Source organism: Cryptomeria japonica, chromosome 3, assembly GCF_030272615.1.
Source record: "Cryptomeria japonica chromosome 3, Sugi_1.0, whole genome shotgun sequence".
NCBI lineage: Eukaryota > Viridiplantae > Streptophyta > Pinopsida > Cupressales > Cupressaceae > Cryptomeria > Cryptomeria japonica.
The window spans coordinates 171458338-171484225 of NC_081407.1; the positions used below are offsets into that span (position 1 = coordinate 171458338).

Consider the following 25888-nt stretch of genomic DNA (forward strand, 5'->3'; position numbering starts at 1 on the left):
GTCCAAATCCCTAAAATACACTCTACTATTTAGTCCTTTGATCTCCATTTTTTTGTACGTACTAGGTTATCTTTCTAAGGGTCAGCTTTGTTGTCACCACCAGTAATTATTCTCATAAAGCTTTCGTATTTCATCTCTGCTCATTACTGGTGATGACAACAAAGCTGACCCTTAGAAAGATAACCTAGTACGTACAAAACAATGGAGATCAAAAGACTAAATAGTAGAGTGTATTTTGGGGATTTGGTTATTTGGCAAATCAATTTATTTCAGCATTGATCCAGTTGGAAATGGAGTTAATCACTTCCTTTTGCTCATATAAGCTTTTTAAATTTTGTTGTTCTTTTTTGAGTAATTGATCTTGGAAGAGGTTCCTCATCTCCATCTTGGTTAAAGCTTCTCAAGCTTTGTATCTGACCCATGAATAATTCACAAGGCAACTTCCTGGCTTGTATCTTCATTGCATTTTCAATAGTTTGTTTTCGAAGATGAAAACTCCTAACAGTTTTCTCCAGAATATGTTGAGCGTCATTTTTGTCTCAGTGGTTGGGTTTTTGCTAAACTAAATTGCTGACTTTAGTTCGGGTTTGCATGTTCAGCTTTTTTTCTATGGTTTAATATGGTTGGGTTCAATGGTACAATATACATAAAAATACTAATAAGGAACAAATATAATTTATTAAAAATAAATAAATATAAATACATTAACATTAACTATAAATTTATTATATTTGATGGTTCGCAACTAAAGAGTGCATTAACACACACACACACACAGAGTTTATATGTACGTGTGTGTGTGTGTATACCCATTCAAACTCTATATATTTGCATAAAAGAAAAACAGTGCTTCATGCTGAAAGTAAAACTTGCTAAACATGAGAATTGAAAAATAGTAGCATGATTATTCCCCTCACATAGAACTAAGTAAAGATGAACCTTTAGATGATGAAAATGTTCCTTCCCAATCTCCCAAAAAGGATAAGCATGATGAGAGAAAGGAGAATGTCTCTTAAAGTGGCATTCCTTCTTCACCTACAAACCCTTTTATTCCCCCTTACACATCAGATTTCAAAGAAATTCATGATCCTATTCCCCAAACTACTCATTTGCAACATTCTTATAGTCGTGGCTTTCATATATATCAACAAAACAAGGTTTTCAAGGACAGGGACTTGGGAAATTTGAGCAAGGAATTCATGTCCCTCCTACGCAAGCTACTACATAAGGCCTAGGAAATGAGACTATAAGAATTAACTAAGTAAAGAATTGACCAAAATATGCAAGTGGATATATTTGGATACATTTGTATTTTCAAGATATAATTTTTTAGGTACAATAGTACAAGTCCCAGAAATGCCATATCCAGGAAATTACTAGGTATAAATTTGGAAAAGTCTATTAAACTATTTATTTCCACAGCCAACCAATAACAATTTCTACAAAGCCTTGTTGAAAAATAAATTGAATGAATGATTCAATAATCGGATGATTACATTGAATGATATACACACGTATATATAGAGGTTACAAGATGACGTTCTAAATTAAGAACAAGTCATTTAAAGTGAACTACCAAAAAGCTAAACGCTAAATAAAGCTTAAAAGCTAATTAACTAAAAAGCTAAATGACCATTAAACAAGGAACTAAATATAGGTGACTAAAATATAATTAAATATTCTAATACCCTCCCTTAATGGTCATTCTATCTACTAACTAGCCTACAGAAGACACTGCAGATCTTTTGATCACAAATGAAAAAAACACTCTGCTATGGTGGAAACCCTCCCTGGATCTGAAAAGTGTTAATGACCAAGAATACCAAAAGCCATCCAAGCTAATGTAGCCTTCACACGCGAATTAGAGATCTGGCACACACGAATTACTGAAGCCTGAAACAATGATTTTGAGGAAAAAATCAGCAAACCTTTTTACAGAAGAGTACCAACTCCAAAACTGACTGCAAGATACCACGGTTGCAGATGTTTGCCCTGGCAGGTGCGAACCAAACTGACTGCAACAAAGCACGATTTTTGAGGAAAAAACCGTCAAACCCTGAAATGGGAAACCCTTGAAAAGAGAATTTACGATTTTGAGGAGAAAATCGAAAAACCAAGAAATCTGAGGTTACATATCAACGTTTTTGTGGAAAAAAAAACGATAAAACCCAGATAACTAAAATCTTACGCAAATATCACGGATTACAGATGAGATAATTTTTAAGGGAAAATTATAAACCCTGCGAACAATTTTTGAGGAAAAAATCGTGAAAACCCTCCCATGATGTTTTGTGAAAAAAAATTAGAAAACCAACAGACAATTTTTCAGGAAAAAATCGTAAAAACCCTGGGACTTGTAAGACGAGGTCTGGCCTAAATCAATCTGATCAAGGCAACGATATTCAGATATCGTGAACATGCACTGTTTCTAGGTGTTGTGGTAGCTGTTGAACTTTTGACTGTGTTCCAACATGATGTTGGTCAAAGATGCTATCATGAAAATGGAGGTTGAACAAGGTCAACCTAGTGAAAGCATGAGACAAAAGAATCTGATTCAAAAATCAGAATAGAAGCAGCTGCACAAAAAATCTGAAACCTTGAAGGAGAATTCTGGCACAAATTCCAAGGTGCAAATTTCGAGGTTTGGAAGAAACCCAAAAATTAAAATTTTTTGCAAACTTAAAACCTGAAATTTTTCCTGAAAAAAATCAGAAAAAAATAATAATTTGCAGAAAATAAAAAAGAATACCTCTGATTTTTTTGTTAAAAAAAACAGAAAAATAGACTTTTTTTTTGTTTAAAAAAGGCAAAAAAAAATAGGGGCAGAAACCCTAGGTCGGATGTACAGCATAAATGCCCAGAAGACACCAAAATTCCCAACGTCCACAGAATTAGCAGAAATCGCTGATTGTTTTTAAATTCCAAGGCAAATTCGCTGGCACAACATTCGAGGCACGGAAAACGAGGCACCCACAAAAATCTGAGACCAACCTAGAAAAGCTCTCAAAAAACGCACTAAGAATCTGAAAACAGAATGTAGATCCGACGGCTCAAAAATTGAGGCACGGAAAACGATGCACCAGAAAAATCTGACGACCCAATTGAGGTCTCGAAAAACCCACGAAGAATCTGCAGTCAAAATAAAATTTTGACTTGAACTAAAGGGTCAAAACCCTAGTCGAAAATTGCAGAAACCCTACAAAAATTTTCAATCTGCAAAAAAAACTCCAGGTTGCAGGCCCGAAAATCTCCAGAACGCTAAAAAAAACATGAACTGCTGCCCAGCACAAAGAAATTCGTCCATGAACTAGAAACCCTCAAAAAGCTTTCTAAAAAGCAAAATCGTTTTTTTTAATTAGAAAAAAATATGGAAAATATTCTAGAAAGAAGGACATGAATTTTTATTAAAAAATTCGTCAAATTTTAAAGAATCCCATCGACCCGCTCTGATACCATGAAAAATAAATTGAATGAATGATTCAATAATCGGATGATTACATTGAATGATATACACACGTATATATAGAGGTTACAAGACGACGTTCTAAATTAAGAACAAGTCATTTAAAGTGAACTACCAAAAAACTAAACACTAAATAAAAGCTAATTAACTAAAAAGCTAAATGACCATTAAACAAGGAACTAAATATAGGTGACTAAAATATAATTAAATATTCTAATATTGCAGACCAATTTTTTTGGAGAATATCTAGAGCTTCAGTGGAATCTTCTCCTATTAGATTAATTTTTGGACTGGAATTGCCACTTTTTCCAGCATACCATATAGGTATATAGTTATTTATTCTATTCTGATATTTAAGGTATTAAATATATGCATATGATACACACACACACACATGTATGTATGTATGTATGTACTAAATTAGATATTATATGACAATTGTCCACCCAACAAAAACAAAAAATAACCCTAATAATTTGGATACATGCATGTACTAATAATATAGGGATCCACTAAGTCTGAAACAAAAAAAGAATTGACCAAAATATGCAAGTGGATATATTTGGATACATTTGTATTTTCAAGATATACAAGTCCCAGAAATGCCATATCCAGGAAATTACTAGGTATAAATTTGGAAAAGTCTATTTATTTCCACAGCCAACCAATAACAGTTTCTACAAAGCCTGGTTGCAGACCAATTTTTTTGGAGAACCTCTAGAGCTTCAGTGGAATCTTCTCCTAATAGATTAATTTTTGGACTGGAATTGCCACTTTTTCCAGCATACCATATGGGTATATAGTTATTTATTCTATTCTGATATTAAAGGTATATGTGTGTGTGTGTATCATATGCATATATGTATATGTGTATACACACACATATATACATATACTAATACCATAATACATTGTATAGAACCCCCATCACTGATAAATACTTTGGTTTGAACACATTCATATTTGAAGTTTATAATTAGTTAAACATAAGCTAGCAACATATATGATAGATCTGCAAGTTCATCTTTAATATGTTTATGTATCTACCTTTATGTCTCTGTGTGTGTGTAGGTGAGAGAGAGAGAGAGAGAGACCTGGGCACGAGCAATATAAAATTTCAATCTATTCATTTCACTTGCAATCCGTTCCAACAGCATACTTCGGGTCTCCTCAAGGTTTGCACCATTCTCAGCAATCTCTACCACAGTACCATTACTAAAGGAGCTTTTGTTGCCTGGTTCAGTGTGAGAAATAGCTCCCTCTTCAGGCATGCTTTGCAACTCAACCATAAGTTTCTCTACCTGCATAGAATTTGAAATTAAATACTTCACTTCTAGTTTTAAGAAAACATGCTCTTCTACATTTTATCACACCCAATTACTGAGCAGAAAGTGAAATACCCGAGCTATTAGATGAGAATCAAGACGATTGCCACTTACAAAAAAAGAGGTTGAAGTATACTTTAGAAAAAATGAGTTCTATATCTCCCCAAATTTTCCCTACGTAGTCTATCATAAGAACAAATTCAAAGTTAAAGAAATAAATATGATGGCATTATTAGAAATTGTAATCTTGAACAGAGTTATCAATAAAGTGACAGTTAGGAGCCATTAGTTACAAATTGATTCAGATTTCAGTAGATGAAGAGCTAAAAATGTAATGCATATTTGGGCATAATGAATAATCATCCCTCTTCCCTCTGTATTGTCAAGTATTTTAATTCACTAATATGGTACCAGATCAAAAGCTAGAGGATCCCTGAGGTCAAAATCAACTGCAAGATTGAGCATCTAAAAGAGGTAAGTACAGAGGCCATGGCTTTGGCATCTGTGAAGTGGGGAAGGGGAGAGACAGAGGGATTGTAATCAGAGATGGAAGAAATGACATTTCAATTTGACAAAACAGTCTCTAATGTTTATTCCTCTATATAAAAATATGTTGCACTCTACAGAAGGAGGATCTGCACAAAGGCAGAGGTTGTGTGTTTTGACATTTATGGTTCTGAAAAATTCAAAAAGCTGAGCATAAGAAACAAAATATAAATATGTGCAAACACCATGGCAGCGAATTGAAAAACAGCTTTGTATTTATCTGTTAATTTATTTATTTTTTAAATTCTTTCAGATAGTATTTTTGCTTCCAAAGGTCCAAAACCCCAGGACCAGATGGATTTCCCAGCACAATTCTATTCGGCTCATATTAAAAAGGGATATATTTGCAGTCATTCAGTAGTCTCCAAGGAGAAAAAAAATGCCCAAAGGCAACAGTGCCACCAGATTGGTACTAACACTGAAATTGGCAAACGTGGAAGCAATGCATCGATATCAACCTACTGCTCCATACAATATGATATAAAAGATAATGTCAAAACTTACAGCCAGCAGAATCAAATCACTCTTGCAAAAAATTCATTGCACAAACCCAATCAAAATTGTTCCAGAAATGCAACGGGATTACTGTTATCACAAGTGGTTGCTAACATATTTATGAAGAGATTTGAGGAGGATGAACTTGCTTCCTTTAAAGAGTGACAGAAAGAATATGTTGACAATGCTAATATCAATTGATCTAACAAAGGAGTTAGCCAAGAAAAGTTTCACTTGCATCTCAAGCACATTTGCCCTAATATTCAATTGGGCAAGGAATTAGTCAAAAAATATTACCATTCCTTCATGTTCTTGTTTCTCGAAGGAACAATGAATTTCCTTCTTGATAGTGTACAAAAAAAACTTTTACTTATCTCTCTCTCTAAATTTAGTCTCACTGGCAACCTTCTGAAAAGATTGGGGTGCTCTATTCTTTCTCAAGCAAGGCCATCCATATTTCAAAGAAAACCACATAGAATAGGAGATGCTCTACTTGAATAAGGTTCTCAGACTAAATGACTAAGGGAAGAGACACGTTATATAAAATCTTCAAAACATGGACAAGAACATTCCAAAACATGGCAATTAGAAGAATGATGCAGACGACATGCCCAAATCTTTTCTTCCATTTAATTAAGGTATTTCCTGGACAGAATCTTCAGGAGTAATAAGGTTAACTATAGATTCATACCACAGAACACAATTGAGAAGAATGGTGAAATACATCAAAGATCCCTTGAACCAACATTGAGTTGTGCCGTCTATCACATTCCTTGTGTGCTAAGTTACTGGTTTGGCCTGGCAGACCTGCCAGTTCAGATCCAATCTGTCCTAAATCTGGATCCAGTTTCAGTTCTGGCAGGGAAGTAGACAAGGTTTGCAAATATCTCTGTGGGTTCAACCAATGCAAACATGGACAAACCTGTGACAAATTTCCATATATTTTTCTGCTGCCACAACAAAACCAACTGATTTCTATTATTTTTTTCTGCATTTTTAAGTGATCCTACATTTGACTTTGAGTTTAATATTTATTTTCTTGTTTGCTGGCATTTGAGTCTAGAGATTTGTTAATTTTAAGTAATCAGTTGTTGATTTAAGCAATTAGATTATAATCAGACCGTGAATGAACAGTAACAGCAATAAAACACAAGACAAAAGACACCAATACCCTGGGAAAACCTCCCTCTTGGAGGTGAAAAAAACCCAGCCTCAAATTCAATATGTATTATCTCAAATGTAGGCAATTACAAGGCAATACACTTATCTCAGATTGCTGTTCAATATATCAATGAAGCTTGCAGCCCTTATCAACAGCAGATGGATAGGAGGATCAGCAGCAGATGTATAAGGTCAGATTCGCACAATAGAAGTCCTTCTCAAGTTCATATGAGGGTCTTTGACTACTTCGCCACAATCAACCTTGAAGATTTTGCACAATAGACTTGTATGGGTTCGCTTGAGTGAAGGAGAGATCGCTGCTTGGAGAGCAGATAACATTTGCATGAGATAATGTGATTGTTTAATGACTTTGTTTGCTGTTATATTTATATCCCATCTTTGGTGCCAACCCTCAAGTCGGCTTGCATCTAATTTATTGATTTATTTTCATTTATTGCCTTTCACGTTACAAATTTTGGTCCAGCCCAAAGCTACAATTAAGTGTCTCCACGTTACAAGTTTGAGTCCAGCCCAAAGTTACAATTGATTGCCTCCACGTTACATGATTGGGTCCAGCCCAAGATAATTCGATTTACATAAGAGATAATACATTTGTATTTATAATGCAATAATCAGGTATCCGAGCTAGCTATTATTTTCAACAAGATTGACCAAGGTGTGATCCAAAGATTGACCAGGAGTGAGCAGACAGATTCAGGATTTGTCATCCCCCTAATTAGATTCAAAAGTGATGCAATAATTCATTCCTGCACATACACAGATATAGGGGGTTTGGTTGCATGCAGCAGAATAGAATTTTGTAGAGTCAACAGCGGAAAAATGATCTAAATTATTTCAAAATCAACCTTGTCCCTGTGATTTTGTCAAGCAATTACAAGATCAAAGCAGTCAACCATATGTTTGACATGTATAGTAGCTATAAATACGAGGAAAATAGGAACTGTGATATTGACTGCACTCCTCCTTAAAGTCTTTCATTTGTGTAAACTCGTTTTCATATTGGATGGGAGAGAAACCTTGATAGATACCCCACTGCGATATGTTATCCATTTAATTACATAACAACAGCTAGAAAAAGATAAAATGTACAACATCCCTTAGTCCAAGGTAATGGGCAAACATTACTAAGTTTAAAATTCAAATCTTCCTCAATGGGATAAGATGTCTTATAAATCAAAGTCTAACAAACAGGCAATAAGACTGTAGTTCAATGGCAACAGTTGTAGAGTCCTGCACCCCCAGGTTCAATGGTGTACATTTGAGAGTGACCCAACTCTAAATCTTTAAGAATACATTCCTAGCCCGCCACACTACAGAACATCATCTAATGCAGAAGCATCTAGCAAGAGACATGCTTTCTAAATTTGGTGATGGATGACAGCTTCCTTAATATAATATGGGCAGTTTCATAATAGTTGGCAGCTATTAATGTGACATTTTTCCTAAGTGTGTGGATGGTAATTGGTCTTATTATCTTAGAATAGTGGCAGTTAATAATAGTGGTAGACTTTAATGTTGATGTTTAGGTGGCTGTAGGCATTTTAAATATGGCGATGCCTCCTTTATGGGGCATTCATTCTCCTTTAATATAGAAAATCTGCAGTTTGTAGGTGGTGCAAGAAAAAGGGAGAGTGGTAAGCATAGGAAATGAAGAGGCAGTGGTGTGGAAAAAGAAGAGAAGTGGTAAAAGCAGGCTGCCCATTCTTGGGCCATTGAATCAGCAATAAAAGAATTTTGGAAAGAGCAGCATGAGAGATTTGAGAAGGGTCAAATGGGGAGGTTTTCAAACTATTGTTGGAAAGTTGAAAATGATATATAGAGGAGTTTAAGAGGGGGCAGCATGGTAGTAAAGAAGAAGATGTATAGAGAATGGGAGTAGTGCAGAAGAAGAGAGCAAAGAAGGCACAGGCTAGGGAACTCAGATATATGATGAAAAGAAGAGGGATTATGTTTGTAACGTTTTAGGAAGTGGCAAGTTAGAAAGTTATTGAAGCAAAGTTATTTCTTTGTAATAATGTTGTAGTAAGATGCAGGAAAGATTAAAATAAAAATTATTTATTTTGTTCCATATATTTGATTTGCATGGAGAAATTGAGTAGATGGGTAGTAGGCTGCAAGGATCAGTTGCCCGTAAGTGTGTACCCAATCCTTGATCTGCACCAATTGGTATCAGAGCAGATAGTTTGCTGGGACGTGGGTTGAGGTGAATTGCATGAGAAGGTATGCTGGTGGGTTGTGTTTGAAGAGTTCTAAAATTTTGTTGCAGGTATAAGAGAGTCCTAAAAATGCAGAGAGTTGGTATTTGATTTATCAGAGTTTGATTTGTTGGCTGTCTTCCAACAGAAATTAAGGCTGAGTAGAAGGTGTACAAATGTCTTCCACCATGGGAAAGTCAATAGAGGGGATTTTGAGAGATGCATCTTCCAAGATCTTTGTTGGATAGAGGATAGTTGTTGAATGTAAATGAGTTTGTTGCAGATAGTTGAGAGTAAAGATGCCTTTTAAATGAAGATTGTCTAGAAGAGGCCAGTTAAGTAGGCAGCTATGAAGGAGTATCAAAGGAAGAAAGCCCTCGAGATGATGGTGGATATACATTTGAGATTGATATGTTAGAGACTATGCAACGTGGAGAAGTTGTAGTAGATGTGATGAAGAATGATGAAGAAAGTCATCTAGGTGGACATAAAGTAGAAAAGAACCTGATTGCGGTTGAAACATGTCTTTTTGGAGGTGTGGATGTGTTGATGGATGAGATTCTAGTAGAGAAGGGTGATGATAAAATACCTGTTTGGTCTAACATTGTTTTGTTTGCAGATAAGAAGGAGGTAAAGACCAAAAAGTGGAAGTCCTTGTACCAAAGGATAAAGAAGAAGAAGAAAAGAGTGAAGAAACAAAGCTGAAAAATTTTGATGTTGATTGGTACACAAATGAAATGGTAAGAAAAGAAGTTAAAGTAATTGACAGACATGATACTAAAATCAGTCTTTCAGAGGAGATGCAGATGTTGATCAAAGTGGAACAACAGAAAATTGAGTACCATGATGAGGTATCAAAAGCCCAAAGTGAAGGAGAAAAAGTTGCAGTAATTGAACCAGGGGTGTTTACAGAAACAAATAAGGAAGAGGAGTTAGTTATGAAAATTTATGATAATTTGTTTGCAAATAAGGAAAAAGTTAAACAGATGATGATGAATATTTATGATTTTCATAATGTTGTTAATGTTGGTAAAATGGTGTTTGCAGACATAAGAGAGGAAGTAATTATTTTTGATAAAATTTATTGCGACGATATGAGTGCAGGGGAAGATGATTTCTGGTGGAGGTGGATAGTTTATGGTGTGTTGAATCCCACAAAAAGGAGAAATATATGATAAAAGAGAAAAATGAAGAGGAAGAATTCTTATGGTTGACAGACATCCACAAGAGATGCAAAGAATGCTGTACGAAATTGGTTGAAAGAAGTAGGATTTATTCCAGCCAAGTGCTGGAAGAAGCAAATGAGAAAATCTTCTGACGTGTTTGGTTCAACAATGGAGTTTATTGTAGAATGTGCGATTTTATTGGCTCAAATCTGTGAACTACGGTCACAAACTTCATATCCAATGAGTTTGATGCAGGAGCATCTAGCAAGAGACATGTTTTTTAAATTTGGTGATGGATGACAACTTCCTTAATATAATGTGGACAGTTTCATTATAGTTGGCAGCTATTAATGTGACATTTTTCCTGTGTGAGGATAGTAATTGATCTTCTTATCTTAGCATAGTAGCAGCTAATAATAGTGTAGACTTTAATGTTGATTTTAGGCGGCTTTAGGTGTTTTAAATATGGTGGCACCTCCTTTATGAAGTACTGATTATCCTTTAATATAGAAAATCTGCAGTTTCTAGGTAGCATAAGAAGAAGGGAGAGTGGGGGGCATAGGAAATGAAGAGGAGGCGGCGTGTGAAAAGAAGAGGAGTGGGAAGAGCAGGCCAGGCGCCCATTCTTGGACCATTAATCAGCCATAAATGAAATTTTGAAACAGCGGTGTGGAAGAGTTGAGAAGGGGGAAATGGGGAGGTTTTCAAACAGTTGTTGGAAAGTTGAAAATGATAGATAGAGGGATTTGAGAGGAGGGCAGCGTGGTGGTAAAGAAGATGTGTAGAGAATGGAAGGAATAGTGCAGAAGAAGAGATTAAAGAAGGTGCTGGATGAGGAACTCATATCTATGATAAAAAGAAAAGGGTTTATGTTTGTAATGTTTTAGGAAGATGCAAGTTAAAGAGCTATTGAAGAAAAGTCTTTTTTTTCTAACAATGTTGCAGTAAGATGCAGGAAAGATTAAAATAAGAATTATTAATTTTGTTTCGTATATTTGTTTTTCATGGAGAATTTGAGTAGATCAATAGTAAGCTGCAAGGATTGCTGCCCTTAAATGGGTACCTGATCCTTGATCTGCGTCACCATCTACTTAAAGACAACCCATAACCCCACCCAAGATTAATCAATTCACATTCACCTCATATAAAGTTGTACTCAAGCATTGAACATTGCCAATCTACCTACAACCAGAGTACTGGCCGATCCACTTATTTAGACACGGTGTGTGTATACACCAACACTAAATAAAGCACCATATGAAGATCTATAAAATGGGAATGCCCGCACATTCTAGAACAATTGGCCAATATCAAAGAAAAACATGTATTTCTCGACACCGAGGCAATTCTTCATTTCTTAATAATAAACATCAGATTTTCAGAGCCTATGAGTAGGTGTCATAGCTTGAGGAAACAACTTTGTTTGTTTTATTTTCCAAACATTTCGGATCACACTCCGTAAATATCCTTAGCTTTATAACATATGTTATCCACACAAAAAATAATCCATTGCTGAACATTACATTAGCCCCTAAAAGCCCTAAAACCGCCACTAAATCTCAATAAAACTGAAAAATTAAGATTGTCCGTCTACATACCTTGGAAAGAACATGAGAAGTGTCGAGAAGAAGCTCAAGTATTTCTCTGGAATTGGAAGCCTGCGCCCGCCTTCTCAAGCCATCTTGAACGGCCTGCAGAGAAGAATCCACGCTGCTTCTAACACTGCTTATTTTATCCCTAAGCTCCGTCAATGGCGTCCGCATTCTGAGCACAGCCCCCTCCACATCCACTAGCTTAGTGCTCAAATTCACGAAATCCGCATAATCTCTATTGATTAATTCCACCAATTCATTCTTGAGAAGGGCGAGATGCCCCCGAAGCTCAGCGCGCAGCGTCTCAAGAGCAACGAAGCGCCTCAGATCTGCAATGTACGACTCGCTATCGAAATCAGGCTGCATAAACACATCCTTTTTGAACCATAATGCCTGCGAATCGTTTGAATCTTCTCCGAAGAGGTCAGCCACAGATCTTGGCCCCGCCGAGAAGGGTAATTGTGCATGTAAATCTGTCATTTTTTCAAGACTACAACGACTGAATCTCTTTTACTCCAAGGCTCTGTGCTGAAGCGATTTCACTACCTGCTTATTTCTGTATATAATTTTCGGACAAACATTGCTTCCTGCTCAAGCTTTTTGTTTGTGATTTAGATTTGAACTGGACGAGAATGCGCGCAGCTGTCTGAATTTCTTTCTCCTGTATTATTATTTCTTCGCCCCGTTTCCCCTGCTCTTTTGTATAATTAAATTTGATAATTTCGATTTTTTTGGTTTTTTTAATAAACTTTCTGGCTTTACTAAATTCATTTTTCATTTCAAATGATTAAATCGTATATTTGTTTTTTCCATGGACGTATTATTAATACTTTTAAAATTATAAAATTATTTTTTAATTGTTTTTTGACTTATTTACATTAAAAAGATTCTTTTAAAGTTTATTATGATTACAGTTGTTAAACAAGAGACACGGTGCGATAGTTTCTGCTAATAGTGTGGTTAGTTTAGAGTAGAAAGTGAAAAAGGAGGAAAAAGAAATATGGAGATATAGAGATAGAGAGGCAAATGGGTATAGATATAGAGGTCTAGGAAGGGAGGGCAAGAGAGAGAGAAGGCAGACATGTTTAGAGATAGAAGAAAAAAAAGAAGATAGAAGGAGATAGGTAAATAGAGAGAAAGAGATAGAGACATAGAGAAAGATTGTTTTAAAGTTTATTGTGAATATAGTTGTTAAATAATAATAATTAAAAAAATAAATTTCTCGGTAATGGGATTGAGCAGGTTCATCCACATGAAATGAGGTAAAATGGATACTTCCAGTGAAAGGATGGGTTAAAGTAAACTTCGAGGGGGCTTCATGAAGGAACTTAGAGCTATTAGGGGTAGGGTGTGTGGTAAGAGATTGGGAATCAAAACATTATTGGACGGGACCAACAATGAAATATCAAGCGGCATGGCTCACCTCGAGAATGGGAAGAAGACTTGGTTTTAAATGAATAAATTTAGAGGGTGATATCAAAATTATTTTGAACACCATTAAATAGAGAAGGGCCCCTAATTGGAAATTAAATAAATATTTGGAGCCAATATGGCAATTGTGGGAGGAATGTAAAGATGTTCAAATATACCATATTTATCAAGAAAGAAATTCAATAGCTAACCAATTGGCACAATGGATAGCTAATAGCCTAGACGAGGATGGTGAAATGAATGTGTAGGATGTTTGGCATGATTTCAAGTGAAGGGCTAAAGTAGGGATGGTAAATGGCATTTAATTAACATTAATGTTGAATAAATGTCAATTGCTTCGAAAGTACAGGGGAGGTTAAGAATGGGGCAAATTGTGGTGACGGACTAAGAAAAAATGATGAAATTATTAATAAGCAGTAGTCAACAAAGTAGGTGAAATCAATAAAAAATGGAAGTAGACTTTAACTTAAGGGCCAAGGAGAGACATAATAGATAGCCTTCAGGGAGGGGGGGAGGGGGGGGTCTCCAATGGGAGGCTGCATAATGTTTTCAAAATCCATTGTCCTATGATGCTCCAAGCCATCAAAAAATTGTTTGGGTGATGAATTTTTAAGTTTGAACTTCAAATACGGGACAAATGTGGACATATCCTCAATGTTTTTAGCTTGGTGCTTGGAGTTAGAAAGCAAAGTAGAGATTAAAATGATAACAAAGCAATGTGTATAGGCCAAGTGGAGGGGAGATATGGAAGAGTTTATTGAAATATCAGAATGGGGAGTTGATATCCAAGCATGAGGTGGATGTTGGTCGCGATTATATTATTGCTTAAAATATTTGTTGCAACCCTTCATGAGTTGGGGAACCAATATGGATGAAGATTATCAACAAGAGCAAGTGATGGTAGGGATAGAACTTGCCAAATAGAAGTTAGAGGAGCCGAAACAAGTGGATATGCAGAATATGAGAGCAGAAATGTTTGGAGTGATGTTGGAGATACCTTGACACAATGGCAGCGTGATCGGATAGAAGTTTCTCTCGATGATAGCGTTTTTTGGGGAAAAAACAAAAAAATGTTTTATATATCACTGTAAAAATATTATTGTAGTGTCGTAAATTGTACACCCTTAATTAGGGTTGTCCAATTTCACACTTAGGTTAGTACCTACCTAGGTGTGCTACATCTTGCATTTTGAAATCCCTTTAATCATTTAATTAAATCTAAGGTCCTCTCTTGTCATTCCACACATTATAAAATTGGGCCCTTAACTCTAAGTGTGCCCATTTTTATTTCATCTTATTTAATTAATTAAGTTCTAATAAAGTCCTATTTCAACCTTCAAGGCTCATTTTCGCATATCTAAACACCTTGGATTGGTGCACTGAGTTGGATTTGACTTTGTAATCACAATACCTTCCATCCCTAAAAATTTAGAAAAAAGTTGATCGCACCGATATGAATCACACTGGTATCGACTTTTTCTCCCCAAATTTTGGGATCTTACTTTGATGGTATTATAATGTTCAAACCCCACTTTGTGTGAAATTTCATCAATTCTAAGTCAACCTATGATAAAAATTAGAGTTAGGTTTTCATATATATAACCTTTTCTTTCCTCACTCAAGGGATTCATTATCTAGCAATTGAAGGAGACATTTTATGAAGTGAAAGTGCAGGCTTTATGTGGAGCCTACAATCAGCAAATTCAAGCATTTATCAAGTCTTCGTCAACCTTTTCATCATCGATGGAAGCTTAGGAGATATTGAAGAATAATAAAGAGATCACCGACTGTTGATTGGCTTGTACCTCTCCCTTAGGGTTTGGTATGGTTTCATGTCATTTACATATCTCTATGTGAGTTTTCAGATCTAGACATCATTCATTTTTAGATTTACATTATTTATTTAGATCCATATTGCATTTGTGATTTGAAGCATTTACATTTACATTATGTTCATTTAGGGTTTTTACTCCAAGAATAGGGTAGAACTCTAGTTTGGCATTCTAGCTCATTAGGATCTTACAAACACATGAGATTATTGGCACACACACTTTTCAATACTTTATTGACTATTTGTGGAGGTGGAAATCACCAAATTAAGGGGTTTGACTAAGGCAAAATCATGTATAGCCACCCATACACCCTTTTCCATCTTGTAGGGACATTTGCAAGTTTCCGACGGAGCTGCAAACTTTTGGGAAGTCAAAATCAATAGAAACATATCCAAATTCAAAAGCAGGTCTCAAATCTCTGGGCCAGAACGCCCAACTCTCTAGTCTAGGACCAGAATGCCCAACTCTCTAGTCTAGGACCAGAACGCCCAACACCCTAGTCCTCTACATTCAATGACAAGTTCTAGTAGTTCAAACTTCCAAGATTTCAATTTGCAAATTCCAGATTCTCAGCTCAATCTATAACAAGGACCAAAGAGCCCAGTGCCTTGGTCCTGCTCAACCAAGCCCGATTTCTGGTATCAGGTGCACATCAGAATTCCTCTTTCAGACTTGTGATATGTATTTTAGTTTCACTTTTGCATCTTTCTGTTATTGTCATTAATATAGTTGTTTCCATACATTTCATTATTTTAGCTTATCATTACTTTACAAGTGACTCATTTCCCTCATATCAGCAAAGGAATAGAAACCCTAAAAGTATTCCTTGACTCTCTTTCACAAGAGGAAGTCAAAGTGAATCACTTCGTTAGGCTTTTTCGTATTCCAATGTCTAAATGAGAGTGGGATTAAGTCCTAGGCTACTCGATTCCATTTTCACCCATCACAGTTATTATATGTAATATGGTTAAGTATGAAAGGGGGATAACTTTATTGTATTAATTTTTGAATTTTGGGAAGATTTAATGATAGATGTGAAATGGAAGAACAAAACAAAACAATGTAATATTTTTGCATATCAATATACAGGGTACATAATATGTTATTCACCATGTGTGTGTCTTTGTGTGTGTGTGTGTGTGTGTGTATATATATATATATATGTAATATGGTTATATATGTGTGTGTACATATATATACATACATTTACTTGCATACATATATACATATATACATTTGCATACATACATATATATATATATATATATATATATATGTATGTATGTATGTATGTATGTATGTATGTATGTGTATGTGTATGTGTGTACATACATATATAGTATGCATACATATATATGTGTTGTATGTATATTATGTATGTATGTATGTACACACACATACACATACATGCATACATATGTGTGCACGCGCGCGCACACACACACACACATATACACATATATACATATACATATACGTATACATATACGTATACGTATATGTATATGTATATGTATATGTATATGTATATGTATATGTATATGTATATATGTGTATATATATGTATATGTATATATTGTTGGCATTCTACACTCTAATGAGAAATGATGGTGTTGTCGTTGATAGACAACCTGAAAAAGATCAAAGGTGATAAGAAATGTACTTTTCATTTTGGCAATCTCCTAGTATGTCTGATGTTGTATCTCACAAAAGAGGTTCCCGGTATTGGTAAGAAAGACTTTGGTTATGATATACTGGTAGGTAAACAACTGCTAGAAATCTTCACCGGTATGGGCACTAATAAGGATAACAATATAACAGAGTACTTCAAAACATTCAAAGCAAAAATGAAAAAAAGAGAAAGATTACCACAAAGTATTGTAGACAAGTATGAAAAGGAAATATGTTTTGTGATTAAAAAGGATGAGATCTGGATGGAGGCAGTTCTTCCTAGAACTGTATGGGTAATAGAAATGGGATATGAGGCAGATGTAAACATCATTGAAACTTATGCCAAAGCTCTATTAGAAGCCCCTAGAGAACTGGAAGAAAAGGTTTTTGAAAATGCACAAACAATAGAAAGTGATGTACAAACATTGAAACAGATAAAGAGAAGAGAAAATTACATAAAGAGTGCATCTAAACAAGTTAAGGAAATAAAAGAAAATGTCATGAACATAACCGGAATAAAGGAAAGTGACTTAGAAGGATTACAACCGGAGGCACATCTCTCACCAGTTGGTACATCCTTTGACAGTGAAATTCCTGCAGAATTTAAAAGAGTTGATAGGAAGAGAAAAACCCTCACCAGTACCCTCTCCTCCTCCCAAGAAAACAAGAACACCAAGGTAGAAGCAATAGGCAGTGAGACCATCAGCAAAGAAGTTGACACCAAAGAAGAAAAAGCAACAACAAGTTATACCACCTCTGGATAACTTATTGAGTGAAATAACTGATGAAGGCAACTTAGCTAATGTTAGCAAATTGTACAATACATTCACTAGTGAAGAAAAGGAAAGCATTGAGAACAACATTATTTTACATCTTGATATTTACAAGAAAGTATTAATTGAAGTTGTAGATGATATGCCTAGTGAATTATATAGGCGGTTAGATGCAAAAAGGATTGCAATCATGTAGCTTGACAAGAAACTAAAGATTAAAAAACTACTAGCTATACATCCAGTCAACTCTGTAGAAGAAATTGATGAATTAATTAGTGAAGCTAATAGATCAATTTTTGCAAGTGGACACCGACATGTGAGCCTAATGGCCGGCAGGGTAAATGAAATTGCAGAAGAAATAGCAGACAAGTGGGATATTTTCTTTGTTGAGAAGGAAAAACAGGAAGAGCTAAACATACCAAAGAAAACCTTCAAAGTTTATCAGAAGGACAAAGACAAAGGGAAAGGTAAAGTAGGTGGATTACCCAACATTAAAGTAATCAACAACCTACCACCACATTTGGTTACTCCACTGGTATAGACTGATAACACACCGGCTACTGAGAATGTGGATACACCACATGAGGATACCAACCCTAAGTCAGAAATTTTGTACACTATGAATATTGACACTCAGGAAGTAAACATTATAATTGATAAGGAGAACACAGAGGAAAAGAAAAATGATATTGCTACTAAGAAACCGACAGATAATATTGAGGTTGGAACACAAGCAGACAATATTGGGGTTGAGACACAAGTTGAGCAAACTGAGCATTCAGTGGAAACATTGGATAGTGGAATGGTTACTGTAGTCACATAAATCTGTCCACTTAATTAAATGAATATTTAGTATTTATTTGATTATTTAACCATCAATCAATAATTAATTAAATTAATATTTAATTAATTCATCTTAACCCTTTTCTCTTATTAATTAAATAAATTATTCAATTTATTTGATTTAATTCACTTAACCAAATTCAGACCATTAATTAAATAAATAAATCATATTTGTTTAATTAAATCTTCTCTCACATTTAAATAAATTAACATTTATTTAAATCACCTTTATCTTTCACCCACTTGCATTTTCCTACAAATGCAAGTTGCACAACTATTTTAAATAAATAAATTATTTATTTAAAATCCTATTTATCCTCACCCACTTAAAACCTTTAATGGTTTCCCTTAAAGTCTTCAAACTTAATGGCTTCCTTCTAGAGTCTTCTAAAGCCTTTAATGGTTTCCCTTAAAGTCTTCAAACTTAATGGCTTCCTTCTAGAGTCTTCTCAAGCCTTTAATGGTTCCCTCAAAGTCTTCAAGCATTTAATGTTTTATCTTTCTTTTTCTCATGTAAATAAATTAAGATTTATTTAAATAAAATTCAAAATTCGCATTCACATTTAAATAAATTAATATTTATTTAAATATCTATCCAAATACAAATTACACCATTTAATTGAAATAAATAATTTTATTTCAATTGAAATCCCAAAATTCCTCCCACTTGCATTCTCCTACAAAATCCACTTACATGCCTAAATCTCTTCTAGATTCGTCTAACTCCTTCTAATTAGCCTAATCCTATCCTAATCATTGTCACATTCCTAAATAAAAGGAAGTCACTTCTCAAAAACCTCCAAAGTCTTCAATAACCATTAAAGGTTTTATGTCTTCAAATGGTTAACCTCTAAAGTCTTCCAAACCATTAAAAGCTCTCACATAACCATTTATGGTTAACTCACCTTTTACCTTTGGTTAGAGACTTTCCTCTAACTTAACCATCCTTTTGACTCATGGGTCTCTTCAAATCATTTATTTCTTTGACTAAGGTAATCATTTAACCCTTGCACATTTATTTATCCCTTGAATAAAAAGAATATCCATTAACCTAACCCTAACCCAACCCCCTAGGGTAACCATCATGTCCCCTCAAGCATTTAATGCTCCTTATCTCTCCTCTCAAGCCTCCTCATCGTGACACCTGTCAACATGGGATTGGGTTGAAAGTCTCACATGGATTGAATATCTTTCAATCCTAACCCTTGTTAAGATCGCTCAATCCTAACCCTTTATTTCCCAATTTTTTCTATAAATAGAATCCTTCTCCTCAAACAAAGAAGGAAGCATTAGAGTATTGTTGTTATACTGGTACTAGCATAGAGCTTTTTCATAACATCATTACCTACACTTGCATAACATTTATTTATCACATCCAACCATCTTGAATCTCCATATGACATCCATGGCTAGTGCTAAAAGCTGAGAGCTACACTCATTGGGGACTTGGAGAGGGGAGAAACAAGGGAGAAGCATCAAAAGACATCATGGAAGCATCTTAGGGAGGCTCTTCTCCTTTCTTTTCTTTTGTTAAACTTATTTCATGCTTTTTTGAAATCTCTTTTGATATGTTTGGAATGGTTTTTAGTTCTTTGTTTTGGTTTTATGGTTGAAACTAACTTATTAACATTGAACTTTGTTGTTGCCTTGTCCCCATTTCCATGACATCATTTGGTGAACCCGACGTGAAAGAATAAAATTTTGCTTTTAAATTAGCTTCTTTTTTTTTTTTCAATAAGCTTTTTTAGTTAGTTGTTTAGAATGTTTTTTTTTTATTAAATGGTTTTTTTTTTATAATGGACTTTTAAATTAGTTGTTTAAATTTTATTTATTTTTAATGTCTTTTAGAATAGATTTTTTTTAAGTTTCTTAAAATAGTTTTTATTTAAAATTAGATTTTTTTTATTGTTATTTTTTAAGTAGTCTTTAAATTAAGATTTTTCTAAATTAGTCTTTCATTTAGTTCTAATTTACATTTTAAATTAGTTTTTAATTTAGTTTTCAATTAGATTTAAACTAGTTTTATTAATTTAGATATAGTTTGTTTATTAGTGTGATTTGTGTTAATATGATTAATTTAATTTTGGGTTTACATCTTGTGCAGGATATAAGGAACGTCTTTCTAACATATTGTTTTGATTAATTAGAAAAATAGGTTTTCAAGACCCAAAACCTTTAACAAAGGAGATTAAAATAAGACACCAAAAAGTCCAGTGCTTAAGAACCGCATACAAAACAACTGACAAAAGAGCCAACAAACCAAAAAGACAGCAAAGAAAAACAACAACAAAGAAACAAGGAAGGCGCTACACAGCTATAGTCTTCAACAGGTCCTCCGCCTTTTTCACCAGCTGGTCATAGGTGGCCCCAACAACTTTGAGATCTTTCAGGTCCTTGTTAGGTTTCTTTTCTTTCTTTTTACCTCTGGTACAGGTTCTGGGACCTTGAGCTTCCCTTGTTCCTTCAATGTACATGTCAATATCCAGTATTTCCTTTTCTTCATCCATTTTGCTGATGAGAGTGTTAGTGTTGCTAGCAGAAACCTTCAAGATGCTTAAACTTTGTTCAACAATGCTCTTAAGACACTCCTCAATTTTGCCGACTTTACTGACAGTATCCGAGATGGGTTGGTCATTAGCATTAGCAAGATTTTTCCTTTCCAGCAAATCTTTCTCTATTTTCTCAAACCTGGGGTTCAAGGCATCTCTTATGTTTTTGGCTTTAGCAATGGTATTTTTCAGGTCCTCTGTGTAATTAGCCATGGTCTTCCCTTCCCCAATGTTGATGGTTTCCAAAATCAGAATTTTATTGCAGAGTTTTTTGTTGTCATCCACAGCTTTCTTGTAACCATTTATAAGCCACTCCATAGTGTCCATGAAACCTTGCATACCCTCTGGAGGAGGGTTAGGGGGGGGGGGAGGGGTCAGTCTTTCTAACATATTGTTGTAGGTGTTGAAAGTTTCAAATTTGCAAAAAAAAATAAAAATTCTTAACATGTTCTAATTCGAAAAATTGATCAATCCTAGGATAGTCATTCACATTGTCTTCATTTTGCTATCTTGGTCTAAAAATCAACAATCACAATGCTATCTTGGATTAAAACGAACTATCATTTTTGCAATCTTGGCTAAAACGAACATTCACATCTTGTAATATGGGCTAAAAAGAACAATCAACATGTTATTTTTTTGAGTTTAAAAAAAACAATCACATTGCTATCTTGGATTAAAACGAACTATCATTTTTGCAATCTTGGCTAAAATGAGCATTCACATCTTGCAATATGGGCTAAAAAGAACAATCAACTTGTTATTTTTTTGAGTTTAAAAAGAACAATCATATTGCTATCTTGGATTAAAATGAACTATCATTTTTGCAATCTTGGCTAAAATGAACATTCACATCTTGCAATATGGGCTAAAAAGAACGATCAACTTGTTATTTTTCGAGTTTAAAAGAGAACAATTATTTTGTAATCTTGGATAAAACGAACACTTCATTTTTATATCTTAGCTAAAAAGAACACCATGGTTGTTGGAGCAACATCTCCAAGTAGCAAATAGATCACATTGCGATGATGGTTTAAAAAGAACCAGTGTCTTTTGTGTTTGGCACGCTTGTGCAAAATCTGTAGAGTGGTCCTACTTCTAACACACACTATCCTCTCCCTTGGCTTTCGTGGTCCTAGGTGCAAGAGAAAAGTGTTAGTAACACTCAAAAGTTTATATTTTTAAGAGAGGCCTGCCAAGAGACACATCACTCTTGGGAACGACCTCGCGCGGTAAATCTTTCAAGCGGCTATAGAAATTAGGTGAGAGCAAAAGTTGTAGCCTTGGGTATAGTTGTTCCTATAGTGTAACTTGTCGAAATGACAAATGGGCCCCACCACAAGTTACAAGGCTCTTAAGTGAGTCACTGTAGAATGAACTTATGTCCAAAAACATCAAAAATTACTAAACACCTTTAAGTAGTAGCCCACCCATTCTATTGATTGAGAATATTTGTGATAAATTCAATGCAAGAGAATAGAAGGTTTTGCTCCCAAGATACTCACCATACATATTTCCTTGAGTAGAAACATAGCTTTTTGAAAGGTTACTTGTAGCCCGATAAAAGTGGTGACTCCCCCATGATAGGGATCATCTATTTGTTATGCTCGCACAAGACTTAGAATATCACATCCTTACCTGCCACAATGGGATTCATAAGATATGTAGTAACAAAGTCGAAGAAATATCAAGATGTGGGCTAAAATTATCGCAACTAGCCATTTGACCTTAGGGATAAAGAGTGTTTGAAGTGTTTTCATTTTTGAGTCAAGACCAGTGCAAATTGAGCCGACTTCGGGCTTTGAAAAAACACCTAAAATATATTTGAAGGAAAGGGTCATAAAAAGTTCAAAAGATTAGGTTGATCTAGACCCATACTTGTGCCTTTTGAGCCAACATTTTTGTGTTTGTGTGCTTGCTTTGTTTTCTTGTCAAAGAAACATCATAAACCCAAATCAAAACAAGTATTCATCCAACACAAACATTTTCAAAAACACAAAAGATCAAAAACAAAGAGCAAAAACAAAAAGTATCAAACTATATGACCATTCTTCACATCTCGAGAAAGAATAATCTTCATCAACACATCAACTTGAAGAAAAGACCATTGAGCTCAAAGGCTTTTATCAAAAGGAGGAAATTCTTCTATCCTAATAGACAAATCTTTGTCTCTCATAGAACATTCTTGCATCACATGCGTCTATACCTTCAAGGTAAATCAAACGAGTTTGATCAAGAGTCATTAAACCGCAAAGCTTTTACTCAATATTGAGCTTTGAGTTATCATCAAAATAAGGGAGGCGAGATCAATCCTTCCTTCTTTCCAAATATTTGTATCACATATAACTCAGCTAGGGAAGAACCACCAACCCCTGAACAAGAAGAGGAAGAGTTTGTTCCTTTTGTAACACAAAGTTTCTATTGAAGTTAAACATCTCATCCATTACCCAACTCTCAAAACGTCAAAAGGTTTTTTGTCCTAAGTTCTATTCCGATATTGCTTGAATCAAACACAATACATCACTTTTTAGAGTGTCTCTACATCTAGGATAAACTCATCCTAAGAGACATTTCTACGCAAGTTAAAACTAGTCTATGAGTGCATCCTCTCATTACTAGGTAGTTGGGTCTGTAACACATCTCAGATCTCTCTAAACCTTATCACATCAAACATTCTCAATCAAACACAACAAGCAATTCAAGAAAGAACTTTGGTGGCACCTACCTTTAGTGCTAGAGACTCACATGCAAAACACTTCACCAAACATCAATCTTTCATTCCATCACCAACTCGTCATCATTTTCATCAAACTTCAACAAAAAATTATAAACAAAATGGCTCATACCAGGTCCAAGTCTAGGCAACAAGAATTTGAAGAGGAAGAGGAGGAAAATATCAATGAATTCCAAGAAGCCCTTGGAGGAAACATAAATGGTGACAATCCAAGTACTCCTACTCCTACAACAATAGAAAGGGCACAACACAACCCTCTCTTTAATAGACTTTTTGATGAAATACTCAAGAGCGATGCCGATACTCACTTTTTAAGACTTGCTCAAGAGGGGGCTAAACTACCCTCTGACTTTATGTTGCACAACTAAGGCAAGCATCAGAACGCCAAAGTCATAATGAAGATGAAAGAGGTCGAGATCACATTAGATTTAACCTTCATCAAGGTAATCCCCCACCTCCTCCTCCTCCAAATGAAATAGACATGTTGCGGCAACAAGTTGAAAATATTGCTCAACAGCTTCATAGTGGTGTGAAAACTAACTAGTTTTCGCTTAATGATATTTGTCCCTATCCCTTTGATAGGAATCTACATATGCCACCTTTTCCACGAGGGTTTGAAACACCCAAGTTTGAAAAGTATAGAGGAAAAGGAGATCCTCATGATCATGTTAGAGAATTCCATTTAGCTTGCCTCGAAGTGGCATATGAGGATACATATGTAATGCGACTTTTTCCCCAAAGCTTGGGAGGAACAACCACATCACAGTTTTCTCGATTACCAGGTGGCATTAGGACATTTGAAGAACTTGTCCAGAAGTTCCTAGCACATTACTCACACAATATTGAACATGATATCACCATGGCTGATCTATGTAACACTAAACAAAAACCAAGTGGGCTATTTTCAGTCTTTCTGCAACAATGGCGTCAAATGTCTAGAAAATGTTCTCTTCGGTTACCTGAACAAGAACTAGTGGAAATATTTATTTCCAACTTAAATGACGAAATGGAATTTCACCTAGACATAAAAGACACAGACTCTTTCAATCACATGATCACAAAAGGCTTAAAATGTGAGTGGGCTTTCATCAAAAAAGGGCTTATTAAAATATATAACGAACCAAAGGATGGCCCTCACCCACACTTCAATAGTGACAAGCCTAACTTCTGGAACAAAAACAAAAACGTTGTCAACGATGGGGTTTTGGATGCAAGAACTATCAAAAGTGCACAACCTGTGGTTCGATTTGCAGGCCAAAACCCCCCACCCAAGAATAACTCCGTTGCTCCTCCAAATCAAGGACACAATACATCTCAAGAGGAACCCAAACAACATCAACAAAATTTTAAACCAAAACAAACATACACTCCCTTAGGGGAACCCATCGAAACAATGTTACGTCAGTTGGTTTCTCAAAATCTAGCGACCTTACCCAAAACATCAAATTATGAACCTCAAGTCAAACCTTCATGGTGGAGGGATACTGAACATTGCGATTTCCATCAAGGGAAAGGGCATAAGACAAGCAATTGTCACAGATTGAAAGATCTTATTCGGGATCTTATTGACCGAGGTGAAATCGAAATCGAAGGACATGACCTAAAAACTACAAACAATGATCATCTTATGTTCACAAATCCACTTCCATCCCAAGATCAAAGGGGTCCTTCCACTTCAGGGAGAAACACAGATACCATTGATTATACGCAAGCCGCGTATAATTATACTGTGAATCACCTATATGATGCCAATGAACAAATTGCAACTATTACCATCAAAAATCTCAGCTCCACTTGCAATGTTGTTACACGTCGCGACAAGATTACCATAAAAGAAGCTCCACAAGGCACCCCATCTATCCCAAAGTAGTATAACCTTGTGGACCAATTAGATAAAATGCCCGCACTGATATCTATCTTAGAGCTATTGCGCCTATCCCCATCTCATAAATCAATCTTGGATCAAGCTCTCCAAGAGGCGTCAGTCCCTGCAAACCTAAATACAGATCAGTTCCAAGCCATGGTTGGAAATCTAAGGTCATCACCTTGTCTCACTTTCTCTGAAAGTGACAATGCATCCTTCTAGCAACC

At 35.2% G+C, this 25888-nt stretch overlaps 1 protein-coding gene across 2 annotated transcripts in view; it reads right to left on the reverse strand.

Moving 5' to 3' along the window:
• The window catches only part of LOC131029211 (conserved oligomeric Golgi complex subunit 2), a 67881-nt gene extending 55208 nt beyond the window's left edge, over window positions 1–12673 (reverse strand). The window contains exons 1-2 of one of the 2 annotated variants that reach the window (XR_009102709.2): window positions 11971–12673; window positions 4558–4764 (exon numbers count right to left, since the gene is read on the reverse strand). Coding sequence is in view for 1 of the 2 variants with exons in the window: in XM_057959621.2 (XP_057815604.2) it covers window positions 4558–4764; window positions 11971–12444 (681 nt within the window). In the remaining variant the exon portion in view is untranslated. The remainder of the gene's footprint in view (window positions 1–4557; window positions 4765–11970) is intronic. The other variant, XM_057959621.2, reaches the window with a different exon arrangement.
• Window positions 12674–25888: the final 13215 nt, after the last annotated feature.